At 46.3% G+C, this 14,935-nt stretch overlaps 1 protein-coding gene across 11 annotated transcripts in view; it reads right to left on the reverse strand.

Moving 5' to 3' along the window:
* Positions 1–14,935, reverse strand: part of Dlgap1 (DLG associated protein 1) — a 791,676-nt gene that overhangs the window by 85,443 nt on the left and 691,298 nt on the right. For 8 of the 11 annotated variants that reach the window (XM_026789510.1, XM_026789512.1, XM_013353942.2 and 5 more), the window contains one exon: positions 11,117–11,146. The exons of the other annotated variants lie outside the window; for them this stretch is intronic. In XM_026789510.1, coding sequence (XP_026645311.1) covers positions 11,117–11,146 — 30 coding nt within the window. The remainder of the gene's footprint in view (positions 1–11,116; positions 11,147–14,935) is intronic. 11 annotated transcript variants of the gene reach the window in all.

Here is a 14,935-nt window from a genome sequence, read left to right on the forward strand (position 1 = left end):
TCCAGTGACTTGAGCCAGTGTCTACTCAGACCACAGTGTCCAGTGACTTGAGCCAGTGTCTAAATTATGGCATAGTCCAAAGTTAACAGGAAGGTCACACTGTAAGTTTAGATTGAAAATGTGAAAAGTTTTCTAAATTTGGGAAGGCAAGAGTAGGAGTGGCCTTGATGTTATCGCAGAGCTGGCTGCAAAGCACGAGAATCAGACCACGGTCCTGGAGAACTGTGTTCCCAGGCAACGAGTCCGAGCTGGTTGTTGAGAGAGAAAACATCCAGCAGACAGCTACGCTAGTGAACACAGGTACACAGATATTAAAACCTATGCCCTTAAACACAAAAGGGGAAAGTGAGCCAGTGGGCTGAAGAGGAAGACTGCACAGTCTCTGTGATCCTTACTTCCACGTCCTGCCCGGGGGAAGACAGCAAGGGGCTGGCTGCCAAGCTGGGGATGTGTGGACTCTCTGGGAGATGCTCGTGTGTTGTTATTACTCAAGGCTGCAGATTCAGCACTGACTTCATGAGCTTAGAGTGATAAAATTCACAGATTTATGAAATTCTGCTGTCAGGATAACTTTAGCCACACAGACTTTAGTTCTTATTTGTCAAAGTTCACACTTTTTTTTAAAATTTTGTTTTAACATTTTAATGTGTTTGTGTGTTTGTGTGTGTGTGTGCACGTGTGTGTTTGTGCGTGTGTGTGTGTGCGTGTGTGTGTGCGCACGTGTGTGTTTGTGTGTGTGCACGTGTGTGTGTGTGCACGTGTGTGTGTGCAGGCATGCCACGGTGCACGGTGCACATATGGAGGTCAGAAGATAACTTGCAGAAGTCAGTTCTTCCCCTCTCGTGTAGATCCCTGGGATTGAACTCAGGATATCCGGCTGGGAATGGGCTCTATTACCCACTGAGCCATGTCAGTGGCCTCTGTTATTCCTTTATGTTTTCATAGTTTGAAACCTTTATCTGCTTTTCCAAACCACTGATCATGGGTTATGTCATCAGCGTGAGTGACTAAGCCATATTTCTGCCCTAGGAGAGAAGCTCCACCGAGTGACTGTCACGCTGTGATACTGACGGTCAACGTGACAGGATCTGGAATTGCTGAAGAGACAGGCCTGTGGGCATGCTTGAGACGGGTGGTCTCGATCAGGTCAACTGTCAGGGAATGTCATTAAATGTGGCAATTCCCATCCGTGGGCAGGGGTCCCAGACTGAACGAAAAGGACAGAGGGAGCTGGGCATTCATCCTTGTCTAGCTTTCTCAGCTCTTACTGCCTGTCATGACTTCTCTAAAACTTCTAGAACTATCACTCAAAATAAATCCTTCCTTCTTTAAGCTTTTGTCAGTGTTCTTTCTTTCTCTTTTTTCTTTTTTCTCTTCTTGTTTATTTGTTTTTGTTTTGAGACAGAGTTTCTTTATGTAGCCCTGGCTGTCCTGGAATTTGCTCTGTAGACCAGGCTGTCCTCGAACTCACAGAGTTCTGCCTGCCTCTGCTTCCCGAGTGCTGGGATTAAAGGTGTGCGCCACCAAGCCTGTCTTTCGGTCAGCTATTTTGTCATAGCATCGAGACAAGTAACTAAAAGGCAAATCACAACACTTTCTTCATAGAGATGGGAGTTCTTGGCTCCCCCCTCTGTCTGACCCTCTCTCTCTCCTTCCCATCCCTTCCTCTGTAGTCCATGGTCTCAAGGACAAGTCATTATGTAGCCCAGACTGACTCTGAACTCTGAACAGTCTCCCTGGGTTAGCCTCAGAAGTGCTGGGCTTACAGGTGTGAGTCAATACATCCAGCCAGCCACAGGAGGTCTAAGTTCAAAAACACTCGGGAAGACAGACTACTCTGTAACAGAGTATCACTCACTGACACTAAGGAAACTGGTCTCTAAGGAGGACTCTGTTGCACCAGCCTGACAATTTCCTATGGTAGAAATGGAAGAGCAGTAGATAGGCAGTGGGGTGGGGAGGGGGCCACAGGGACGACAATCTATTTGGACCTCACATTCAGATGGTGCCTGGCCCCTGGGGTGACTGTTCCCCTCTGTATGGCGATGTCACATCTCCAGACAAGGACATCAGAAGCTCTGTCCCATGTAAAGAATTGTTTCCTTCTGAGTTCTCAAAGTATAGAGAAGGGAGTTCGGGCCGCCTCTGCCCAGGCTTTGTTCAGAATGAGGCAGTCACTGGTCTGCTACAGCACAGCCAGTCCGCTGTGTACTAGATCTTTGGGAAGAAGAGTGTGAGATTGGCAGAGAAGACAGGAGGAAAAGAAAGGAAGGAAGGAAAGAAGGAAGGAAGGAAGGAAGGAAGGAAGGAAGGAAGGAAGGAAGGAAGGAAGGGGAAAAAAAAGAGCTCCCTGTGGGCTAAGCCTAGTGGTGCAGGACTCCAGGACCGAACGGGCAGTCAGGTGAGTCTGTGAGTCTCAGGCTGTCTAGGGCTACATAGTGAAACAGAGTCTAAAGGAAAAAAAGAAAAGAAAAGAAAGCTCCCTGGGTACCGGCTGTACTCTAGACCATTGCAGACAGTATGCTATGTCTTTCTTTCTCATTTTCTTTCCTTTCTCCCACCCCCTCATCTCTTTCAAGTGTCCCAGGTACTTCAGTTTTTCTTAGACTCAGTATGTAGCCAAAGGATGACCTTGAACTTCGGGTCCTCCTGTGTCCACCACCTAATTCTGGGGTCACAGAGGCACGCCACCTAGCCTGTGTGCTAGGGCTTTCTTATATCTTTCACTTTGTCTTGACAATTGTCCTGAGAAAAAGAGGGCCTGCTTTGTGGGTCAGTGTGTTAAAGTGAATAGCAGTTAGCAAACACATCCAGTTAGTGGGGAGTTCTCTATTGCCGAAGGCCTCCATATGGCTGCAACTCAAGAAAAGAGACACCAAAAATAAAAGCAGCTATAAAATGTTGTCCATGGAGCCGGGCGGTGGTGGCGCACGCCTTTAATCCCAGCACTTGGGAGGCAGAGGCAGGCGGATCTCTGTGAGTTCGAGACCAGCCTGGTCTTACAGAGCTAGTGCCAGGACAGGCTCCAAAGCCACAGAGAAACCCTGTCTCGAAAAACCAAAAAAAAAAAAAAAAAATGTTGTCCATGGTCCTGCAGAGTTGCCTGTACCTGACAACACAAGACAAACTACTGGTATTAACCTGGATCTGTCTTTCTCTAGTTTCTGCATCACATGGCTCCATCATTGATAGTTCAGATAATAATCCCAGATTCAGGAAGCTGCAGTGGTCTCTCTGTATCTGTATGTTCTACACTGTGGATTCAATGAACTATGGATTGAATATCTATCTGTCTCTATCTGTATGTATGTATGCATCTATCTATCATCTATCTCTCTATCTATCATCTATCTATAATCTATCTATCTATCTATCTATCTATCTATCTATCATCTATCTATCTATTCATCTATCTATCTTTTTATTATTTATTTGTTTTAGCTCCAGGGATTAAACCCAGACTATTACATAAGCGTTCTACCCCTGAGCTACACTCTCTGCCTTTGCGATTACTATTTTGTAGGAAAGTTTTATCAAGAGGCTAATGGCATGTCTTTGCAAAAATACACCTGCAAAGGAAACCCACTTGCATTTGGCAAGGTGTTCCGGCTTGCAGACTACCTTGCCAGGAGGTCGGAGCTGCTTTGCAGGAACATTCTTCTTGCGTATTATTTTTAGTTTCTACAGTGTTCAGTCTCCAGCCCTCAAGCTGTCGCTCTGGGAGAAGGGTGGAGCAGAAGAGCGCCATCCTTGGAGACAGCTCTATCCTGGCCCTGCCAGTTTTCTGCCTTGAAGGTCTGAAGAGATGCGTTGATTTCCAGTCATGTAAGCGATGAGGCCTCACCCTCAGTTTTCTACTACAAGTCAGTCCTCAGCCATCTGTCTAGTAACGGGTTTGCCACCGTCCGCTGTGTCACGCTGGCTTTCCTTAAAAAGTGGACAACAGTGGCAGTAGCAAAGCTCATCTGTGGAGGGAACGATGTCACCATTTGATCATAATGCAGTGATCAACTGTTTTCCATACTGGGAATTGAATCCAAGGCCTCTCAGGTGCTGGGCAGACCTAACCACAGTTATACCCTCCATCCTTTCTTTTTCTTTTTTAAATACGTTTTTATTTTGCAATAGAGTCTAGGCTGGCCTTGAACCTGCAGTCCTCTCACTCAGCCTCCCCAATAGCTAAGACTGTAGGCCTTTTAGCTGAGGGCTTTTAAAACGTTACCTCTATTTGGGGAGTTCTGGATTTAATGCAAGACAGGAAGCAGTACGCTCTGAAAAGGAAGCTCTTCACAGCAGACAGGAGGCTGAGAGTGTTGTCTGGTTAGAAAATGGGAGAGGGGCGCTAGAGAGATGGCTCAGTTGCTTAGAGCACTTGTCGCTCTTGTAGAGGGCCCAGGGTTGATTCCCACCATCTACATAATGGCACAGAAGCCTCTGTAACTCCAGTTCCGGAGGACTCAATGCCCTCTGTGGTCTTCCACGGGCATCGGGCACACATGTGGTGCACACATTCTATGCCAGTCAACACTCCTACATACAAAATAAAATAAACCTAAAAACAAGGAAAGAAAGAAAATGGAAGTGAAGCGTAGGCCCCGCTTTAAGTTTTGTTTATTTTGAGACTGGCCAGGTCAGCCTCAAATTCAGTACGTGGCTGAGGGTAATTCTCCTGCGTCCACTTACCAGTGCTGGTATTTCAGGAGTGCACCATCACGCCTGGTTTACATAGTATGACGTATGGAACCCAGAACTTCGTGTGAGCAAGGCAAGCGCTCTACCAACTGAGCTACATCCCTTGGTTCTAAGTATCTGGGCTTATAGACAGGGGCTTGTACATGTTAGGGTCCGCCTCTCTAAACCTATTTTTACTATTCTTCCGTTTGTCCGTCCGTCCGTCCGTTTGTCCGTCTGTCCGTCCGTCCGTCCGTCCGTCCGTCCGTCCATCCATCCATCCATCCATCCATCCATCCATCCATCCAAGACAGGGTCTCTCTGTGTAGTTTTGACTGTTCTGGTAACTCTATAGACCTCAAACTCAGAGGTTTGCTTGTCACTACCTCCTATGTGGAGGGATTGAAGGCAATCACTACCATACCAGGCTCTTTTCTTTTCTTTCTTTTATTTTTTTTTCTAGACAGGTTTTCTCAGTGTAACATCTCTAACTCTGTAGACCAGGCTGGCCTTGAACTTACAAATCCTCCTGCCTCTACTTCCCTAGTGCTGGGATTATAGGTGTGTGCCACCATCGCCGGGCATTGCTATTCTTTAAAACAAACATGTGTGTGTGTGTGTGTGTGTGTGTGTGTGTGTGTGTGTGTGTGTGTGTGCATGCCTGTGCACATGCCTGTGCCATTTCATGGATGTGGAGGTCACAGGATGACTTTGGAGAGAGAGTTCTCTCTGGCTGTATATGTCCTGGATATTGAACTCCGGCCATAAGTTTGGAGGCAGTGTCTTCTACCCACTGACTCATTTCTCTGGCCTTGCTTTTAGTATTCTCAAGATGTCTTTCCATTTGATGGTCCAGAATTCATGAACCTGCAGAAAATGTCACCTTGGCTATGACAGCCCAAAGTCACCTGTTGTGGTGGGGATTGGACATACATACCAGTCATCATTGGGAACAAAAAAGATAGTTATTGTTTTTAAAATTACTATTATTAGTAATAATTTGTTGTTGTTGTTTCTTGAGACAGGGTCTTGTTATGTAGACCAGGCTTGACTCAAACTCACAGGAATCCTCCTGCCTCCGCCTTCCGAGTGCTGGGATCACAGGTGTGCACCATGGCATACCCAACAACAGTTAGATATTTAATTTTAGATATCTGAATAGGAGGAAGTGGGAATAAGGAAAAGAGAATATTCGAGACTATTCCTGTGCTCACGGGAGGGTCTTGTTAGTGGATCTATGCGGTTCCTTCATGGAGGCTTGGGTGTAAACTCTCACAGCCTTGCTCTGACGGCACAAATGAGCACCCAACTCTAGCACCCTGTGCGAGTTAAGACCAAAGAGGAGGGAGAGCCCAGACTGTTATTTGATTTTCTCGAGCAGTTCATTTAGTTATAGTTTTAAAGCCATGGGGCTTTCCCTAAGCAGATTTCTCTTTATCTGGGCTTTCGAAAGGATTTCCTGTCATTTGGGTGCTTGGAATTATCACCTGTAAAGGGATCGACGAATCACCCTTGAGGGGGTCTTCTCACAGAGCCTAGCTAGTCATCAGAAGGAGCCTGCACCAGTCTGACAACATGGCAGCCTCGCCTCGCCCCTCCGGGCTGCCATCTCCAGAACACCGCAATTTGATTTAAACATAAGTTAGCTCACTAGTGCCGCAGTGGCCGGGAAAGACCTCTAGGCTGGGGCTGGGGTCGCCGGCCTGGAAACCAAACCTGCCTGTAGGCTGTCAGGAGTGTCCTGCCAGCTGCTTCAGCTCTGACTTGTCTGCAGTTCCATGATAAGGCTGGTCTTCTCTTTCTGCTTGTGGAAGTGCACCTGTCTGCTTCCACGTCAAGAGGGAGAGTCCCCTGCCAGAGGGCGTGCGTGAGATTCTAATCTGGGATTCTCGGCATGGACATCTTTTCTTTCTTCCACAGCTCAACTTCAGTTTAACCTCAGATGTTCTTTCTGGACTTTTCCCTCTTAGCCCAATTTAGTTTGGAACTAACCATTTTCTTTTCTTAATTTTATTTATTATTTATTTATTTTTTTTGTTTGGTTTTTCGAGACAGGGTTTCTCTGTGGCTTTGGAGCCTGTCCTGGAACTAGCTCTGTAGACCAGGCTGGTCTCGAACTCACAAAGATCCGCCTGCCTCTGCCTCCTGAGTGCTGGGATTAAAGGCGTGCGCCACCATCGCCTGGCCTCTTAATTTTAAAATTAAAACACACAGCATCCACGTGGAGTCAGGGGTCCCAGCATTTGAACTCAGCATGGGGCTTGGCAGGAAGTGCCTTTATGTGCTAAGCCTCCCATTTCTCAGTCTCCCTCTTCTCCCTGTGTTGAGATTGAGCACTGTACATGCCCAGGGTTTTGTTCATGCTAAGCAAGGGCTCTACCGTACCGAACTCCCCAGCCCTGAGTTTGGAACTATCACTGTTATGGTTTTCATCTCTTTTTTTAATGTTTATTTATTTATTATGTATCCAATATTCTTTCTGCATGTATGCCTGAAGGCCAGAAGAGGGCACCAGACCTCATTACAGATGGTTGTGAGCCACCATGTGGCTGCTGGGAATTAAACTCAGGACCTTTGGAAGAGCAGGCAATGTTCTTAACCGCTGAGCCATCTCTCCAGCCCTGGTTTTCATCTCTTTAAGAGGCAAGCCACGCCCACTCCCAGCAACCCCTGCCCTTCCCCCACCATTTTAGACTCTCTCTATCCCTTCTTGGCGTGTACTTGCGTGTCTCCCCGTTTCCCCCTTCTCTGTCTCTTTCTTCTCTTCTCCTTCTTCTCCCATACTCTCTCTTTCTTCTAAGTAATAAATATTCAGTTCTACTCCATATGATGTCTCTGCCCACGTGTCTCCCACCCACGTGCCCACCTGCAGCTTGCGGCTGGGAACCTGCCCAGCTGCTCGACGCATGGCAGGACCAGCCTGCCCCGCCACCGGGGACCTTGTAGCATTTTTAAAAATCACCACCATACCAAACTCCCCAGCCCTGAGATTGGAACTATCAATCTGAAATTAAAGGCAAGAATTAATCAATGTTAATATAAGATACTGTAGTTAAATAAAGATTCTTTCTCTCCCCATTCAGACATTTTTCTTCACTGAAAAGTAAAGTATTAATATGTACTTCTGTTTAAGTCCATATTTAAATCTTTCAAAGAACATTTCACTTTAAAGCTTGCCATTAATACGACAAATTTCCCCTTTGTGCTTACATGAAGCTACAGAATGTTGAAGGAGACAGTGTTTCAGAAAACGGAATGCACCAAACCCATATGATGAAATTCTTGGTAGCAAAGGGCAAGTAGAACCTCTGAAGATCTCTCTCTGGTGACTTTCCGAGTTGTCTTTCTTTTTATCTTTTGGTGATGAGAATTGAACCCAGGGCCTCAAGCACTCTAAGCAAGCTATCTACCAGTAAGTTACCTCCCCGGCTCCTCCTCCCCAATGTTCTCCCTTAAAAAACAAAGAAAATGAGAACCTACCTAGAATTTTAACGCTAGTTTCAGAGTAATAGCATAATCAAGAAGAGCCATTTTTAAAGAAAAGGGAAGAAGTTTCGTTCTTTTGACAGAGACCTCTTCTGTATACATTCATATTCCAGGGCACGGGGGAAGAGCTAGGCAGCTGCCGTGGATACATTACCCAGCCGGAAAAGAGTAAGGGCGATAATTAACTCAACAATTGCTGTTTCACTGCCCCACAAGAGATTGTAATCTGACACACATTCCAAGGAGCATGCTCACAGGAGCCTCACGCTCTAGATGCACGGAGACCGCATGCATTGCGCACCCCCCACCCCGCCCCAACAGACACAGCCCCAGACTGCATCTGAACACACGGATTAGGTCACAGTTAGAGCACAGCATGCTTCCCAGCCTGCAAGCTTTTCCAGCTCTCAGCCAACAAGATGTGCAAGCACAGTAGAAGCCTGCTCCCTAGTGGCTCACACCTCCGAGAACTTCCTGTGACCCCAGGGCCTCTGGGAGGTGGGCACCGGCTGCCAGCCATGCTCTGGACAGCCATTCCGCTGGCTGCCTCACTTTCCCTCACAGCTTCACCTTTCTCTGGAGAATATAACTGTGTTTGGGGAGCCGAGAAAGGGGGTGCCATCTAATAGTAACCTCTAGTAGAATAAGGTTTTAAAATTCTTGAGTTTCTAACTTTATTAAAAAAAAATTTCTATATCCTTTGTTGTGAGTGGAATATTGTGCTTAAGTCAAACAGACCATGTAAAGATCAGGCTTCAGATTTTCGGAAATGTTACAATGGCTAAATGGTGGCTAACCCTTATCTGTTATTATCTGATAGTTAACTGAATCTACAGGTCCAAATTGCCATTGTCTTCTGTATTATTATTATTTTTTAATGTGTGTCTCTCTGTGTGGGGAGTGTTTAGGTAGGCACAGTGTGTGTGTGTGTGTGTGTGTGTGTGTGTGTGTGTGTGTAAGGGACCAGAGCAGGTCGTTGCTGTCTTCCTCTACTGTTCCTGGCCTTGTTGCCTTGAGGTAGGGGCTCTGACTGAAAAGGGAGCTCTCAGTTCTGGGCTAGGGAGGCTGGCACGGAATGCTCTGATCTGTACACGCAGCTATGCCCAGCTTTTTATAAGTAGGTGCTGGCGGTTCAGGTCCAGGTCTTCATCCCCTGAGCTCTCTCCCAGCTCCAATTCTTGTACTTTGAGAGGCATAGAAGAGACCGGAGAGGCTTTCTATAAAATTCTTCTTTGATGTGGCCTTGGAGAGGCCTGAAATGTGCACTCTGTTGAGCTTTGGGCTGAATAGCTGCTCTAGAGCACATTACCTGAACCCTTCTCCTGTTCTTTTGTTTTCATGGTGCGGGGTGTGTGTGTGTGTGTGTGTGTGTGTGTGTGTGTATCACACTAAGCTACATCCCTGCCACTGAGCTACAGCCCAGGCCTCCATCTGTTTTCTTTAGTGTAACAACATTCTTAATGCTGTTGTCAAGGTCAGAGTGCTGCCTTAGGGATTTGGTTTTAGAGTCTGTGGAGGCACTAAACCCACAAAGGGAACCGAGCCTCCCACCCTGGATTTCTAGGTCTCATTCTCCTCTCTCATCTCCTAACTTTCAGTCTCTAGCCTTTGAATGCCTTGGCTCAAGTCCAGCCTCTTCCCTTAGAGCCTTTCCCCACCTCTATGGATTCCCCGTTCATCAAGCTACATCTCCCTGCAAGCTGCAACACTCACCTGAAACCCAGCCCTCTCTTTAAGCTACCTCCCTGAAAGGATAAAGACAGCCCCCGGGCATGACTGGCACACTCCCAGCACACAGGAACAAACCCCCAACAAACATGAGACTCACAAAAAGAAAATGCCACACACTGCATGTTTGATCTATAAAGACCCTAAGAGGGCGAGAACATCATTAAACAAACAAACAAGCAAACAAACAAAAAAGCCCCCCCCCAAGCCCCCCAAACTAGTCACCATCACTTCAGATAATGAGAGACATTTGTTACTGTTGTTTTATAGGGCTTTGCTATCACAGCCCAGGCTGACCAGCAATGTAGCCCAGGCTAGCTTCAAACTCATGATTCTCCTATCTCAGCCTTCTGAGAGCTGAGGTTGCAGGAAAGTTATTTTAGCAGTCCTGGGCCATTCCTCAGCAATACATGCTGCTGTTATCTTTGATTTTGTATTTTCTTTGTTTTAATCTCCTAATTGTTTTGGTGCCAGGGAAGGGGCCCAGAGCCTTGTATAACAGAGGGAAATCACTACTGCTTAACTAGACAATGCAAAGTTGGCCCCAAGAGCATCAGCTGTTTTGTTATGTACTTTTTTGAGACAAACATTTCATGTAGGGTAGGCTGTTTTCAAATTGTCTATGGACCCTTCTCTCCATTCCCACGTGCTGGGATTACAGGCATGCACTACCATGCTGGGCTTTTCCCACAGCATCTTGAGGTAGACCGGGTACCCAAGAACTTGCTATTAGATTGGCAAGTGCATTTACTAGCACAGGAGCCGGAATGATTCTTCATGCCCACAGGCTTCCCAGGGAAACCAGTATACAGCACAAAGAACCACGGCTGTGCCAGAAAAAGCCCTTGCTGAAAGTGTTTGGGCCGCAGACTCCCGACAGCCTTCACATCCACTCAGGCTCTGAAGCCGGTGCCTCTTCAGAAGCTCTGGATCTGAGGCGACCACACAAGGAAATACAGACACACATGAGCTCTCGCGATGCCGTCCGCACAGGACCGTTAAGGCCCACAGGGAGGCCGAGAGATTTGTTAGGTACGACATGACCGGAACAAGGAGAAACACGAGACGCAATGGCAACAGCTTGCAACCGGAACATGGCGTCAAACACCACGGCCACAGAAGCCTGCTAGCTACGGGCCACGCTGTGCAGCCTTGAAGCAAAACTATTGATTTTTGTGGCTGAAAAAAAAAATCAACAACAAAACGCCCCCCAAAAAGCCCCCAAACGTACCTTCAACGGCAGAACTCAGTTTTATGACACCTTGAATAAAGACAAAAGATGGTAGTTATAGAGTGGACCTGGGCCGCCTTCTCCCGTTTTCACATAACATGCGTACATTTCAGCTTTGGGTATTTGTTGTTGCTGTTGAGAAACTGTTAATTAAACAATTTCAAAAATGAAATACAGACGCTATCGTTACTTCCTCATTTTTTCCTGGGTCTGGGGATCATTTTACACATGTCGGGACAGGGTTCGTGTTGAAATATATAATAGGCGGTTGCAAACCAAGGCCTATCTCTTAGCGTCCTTCCCTGAACTGGTTGGGCAAGAAGCTGCTGTCTCAGTCTTCAGGCTTGACTTTTGCCTTTGCACGTGAAACAATGAAATAGTGACCTGGGTATGTCAAGTTGATCGTGGAGAAACTAGATAATACCCATGACTGGACTGCTTTGTGTCCTCCCCTAAATGTAAAGGTGAAAATCCTAAAATAGATTAAAGTAGACTTGGTTCAGCAATCTGACCTAAAACATAAGCTTTCTAAGCCATAGCTATAAATAGATAATGTTCTCGGTTTCTTTCTAAATCTTGGTGTGTGTGACACATATGTACATGAACACAGGGGCAGGCCCTGGTCAGAGGACAACCCTCATGTGTTGTCCCCTCCTTCTACCTAGCTTGAGGTGGTGTTTGACAGCCCTGCTGGTCTGTGCTTTCGGTTGGGATGTTCCTGTTTCCTTACTTCCCTTCCTGCCAGGAGCTTTGGGATTACAACACACTGCATCTACCTGTAAACTTGCTGTGGATTCTAGGGATCGGAAGTCAGGTCCTCTGGCTTGTACCGGAATCTCCTTTACCCCCAGGCCTTCTCAGCAGCCCATTTGCTGTGGTCTTTTACAGGGTGCCAAAGTGTCTATAGCATCATTTGGCTGACGATACACCTTGTCTCTTTACTGGAAAGATTTCTAATTTGAATGGAAACAAAAGTCTTTTCAATACCACCAAACCCAGCGGGTATCGGGCAGCTTGCACACGGCTTTCACGGAGTGCCCGTAAGTAAATATCTCGCTGCAGATGCTGCTGACGTGAGCACTGTGTGGAAACTGATCTACAAACGGCAACAAAGGCCCCGTGATCCTAAGGCAACTCCCATGTAGCAACTCGATCTTGTTAATAAATGAAGTCTTCTATTAGCCCAGCAGTTCAAGCCAGATCCAGTGTCCCTCCTCAACAGATCATACACCAATCTGACCTTTCTCCAAACAATTTGTTATCATTACGTCTTTTCATGACCTTAACCCAGTCCACATATAAACTGTTTTCATTAGGTTAAAGCCCTGTTCAGTTTTGGTAACTTTGAACGCTCCCATTGTGAGAAGCCCACTGTGGGGCTGGGGAGAGGTGTGCAGTAGGCACAGCACACAGCAGTGAATAGCTCCAGGAATAGGGGGCAACGAGCTCTTGTTAGGAATTCTAGGATTTTAGTAATCTGTGACCGTTGTCCAACAGGGCTGAGCATTGACTAAAACACACAATGAAGCCAGGGGGTGCAGGTCAGTGGTCCCGTCAGGAGACCCTGGGTTCAATCCTTGGTAGCATTAAACCCAGTGTATTGTCTGCCTCTGAACTATCTAGTCCTTACTTTTGTTTTTAATGTCAATTTATTGAATTATGCGTTTATATAATTTAAACTGTAACAACAAGCTCACAAGCTTCCTGGAAACGCTGGGCTCTGCACCTGCAAGGAGCCAGACTTTGGACACCACCACCAAAACTGCTGTGCCTACTACTCCGGTTCAGAGAAGAAAGTTTGCTTAGATTTACGGACGTGGTTTCAATTGAACCAAGCAAGCCGGTTGTAAACAACTACGATTCTGAGAGTCTCAAAGGCTCTCAAAACTGTCAGATGCAAGAAATACCTTTACATCCCTTCTACTGGAAGCAACAGTCATTGACGTCCAGTAAGAGCAAAAACTGAAGGTTTGCCCCTTCTGTGGTCAGACGATTAAACCAAGAGGTAAGTGTTCAGGCCTGAACACTAGAGATATTAATGATCTACCATATTTGAACAGTAGGAGTTTTACATAGGTTAAAAACGAGCTTTTCTCCCAGTCATATTTATCCATTACACGGTTTTAGATTATTATTCTTGTGTGCACACATGACGTGTGAGGGTGTGAGCAGGTGTGTCAGAGTGCCTGTGCAGATCAGAGGACCATTCTGAATTCGCTTCTCTCCTACCTTCGGTGTGCACACATGACGTGTGAGGGTGTGAGGAGGTGTGTCAGCGTGCCTGTGCAGATCAGAGGACCATTCTGAATTCGCTTCTCTCCTACCTTCGGTGGGTGGGTTCCTGGGATCAAACTCAGGTTGCCAGGGGTGCACTGTAAGCACCTTTGCCCACTGAGCCATTTGCCTGTCCCTCAGTCATATTCCTCATTGTATGTAACTGTGGTGTCAGCAAATGCAGCTCTTTAAAACAATGCGCACTACATGTGTGCAGAGAGCCTCGATGAAGGACACCTACATAAATTCCAGGGCTGTAAGTGGCCTTGGAGGGGAGCCCAAAACTGTACTTACTGAGTGAGAGGAAAAACATTAAAAAGTTAAAAAACAAACAATAGTATGACTTTAGAACTTTCATTATGAACATTATTTTCACAGAGGCATTAATGAGTTATTAGCTTCAAATGGTTGTTTCTTATTTTTTTAAACAACAAATGAGATTTTTCTCTATATCAGGGTAGATATTTCTATTTTGAAGAAATTATAGGGAAAGTCTAAGTTAACTAAAGCGCAATACATGGCTTTTAACATAGATATTAGACAATGACAGAGGAAGCATCTTTTATCTTCAGATGCGCATATTTGGAAGTCTCGGAATATTCAAGAGGTGACTGATGTTGATGTTGTAAAGTACACACAGTGTTGCTGACTTGCAGACACAAGCTAGACATGAGCTGTAAGCGGCCAACACTGACGTTGCCTGGATTCAGGGTTAGTCACAGCACGTACATGTATGCAGATACAGAGAATGGGGCCCACCACTCCCCAAAAGGTTCACTTCTTCACAGGGTGCGGGAGGTTTAGAAAAAGATGAAGAGAAACTCCATGGTTTTCCCCTGAACTGGTTATCTGAGCAAGGCAAACTCCTAATAGGGTGGAGATCTGTGTGGAACCCATCCCATCCTTGTTCTGAGGTTGGGAGCCAATGGGCAGCCAGGTGTGCTTCCTTTTCCTCAGCCGACCACTTCCAAAGGCAGTTTGCTCTCTCCCCTGTGCCTTTCTTTAGCTGTGCTTGCTCGCTCGCAGTCCTAGGGGTTGAACCAGACATGTATGTGATCCTTTGGCTATGTGCTGTGGGGCAATGGTCTGTACCCTGTCACTTGTAGCTTAATAAAACGCTGATTGGCCAGGAGCCAGGCAGTAAGTAGAGGTGGGGCCATGAGAATAGGAGAATTTGGGGAAGAGGAAAGGCCAGTCTGCAGTTGACACAGAGGAAGCAAGATGAGAACGCCTCACCGATAGAAGGCACCAAGCCACATGGCTAACATAGATAAGAATAATGGGCTAATTTAAGATGTAAGAATTAGTTAATAAGAAAAGCCTGAGCTACTAGGCCAACTAGTTTATAATTAATGTGAGTCTCTGTGTGTTTCTTTGGGACTAAATGGCTGTGGGATTGGGCAGGACAGAAATCTCTGTCAACAGCTATGTTTGCTTGCTGCAGTCCTAAGGGGTGAACTAGACGTCATGCATGCAATTCTTTGACTGTGTTTGCTCGCTGCAGTCCTGGGGGGTGAACTAGACGTCATGCATGCAATTCTTTGA

Source organism: Microtus ochrogaster, unplaced genomic scaffold (genome assembly GCF_000317375.1).
Source record: "Microtus ochrogaster isolate Prairie Vole_2 unplaced genomic scaffold, MicOch1.0 UNK20, whole genome shotgun sequence".
NCBI classification, from domain to species: domain Eukaryota; kingdom Metazoa; phylum Chordata; class Mammalia; order Rodentia; family Cricetidae; genus Microtus; species Microtus ochrogaster.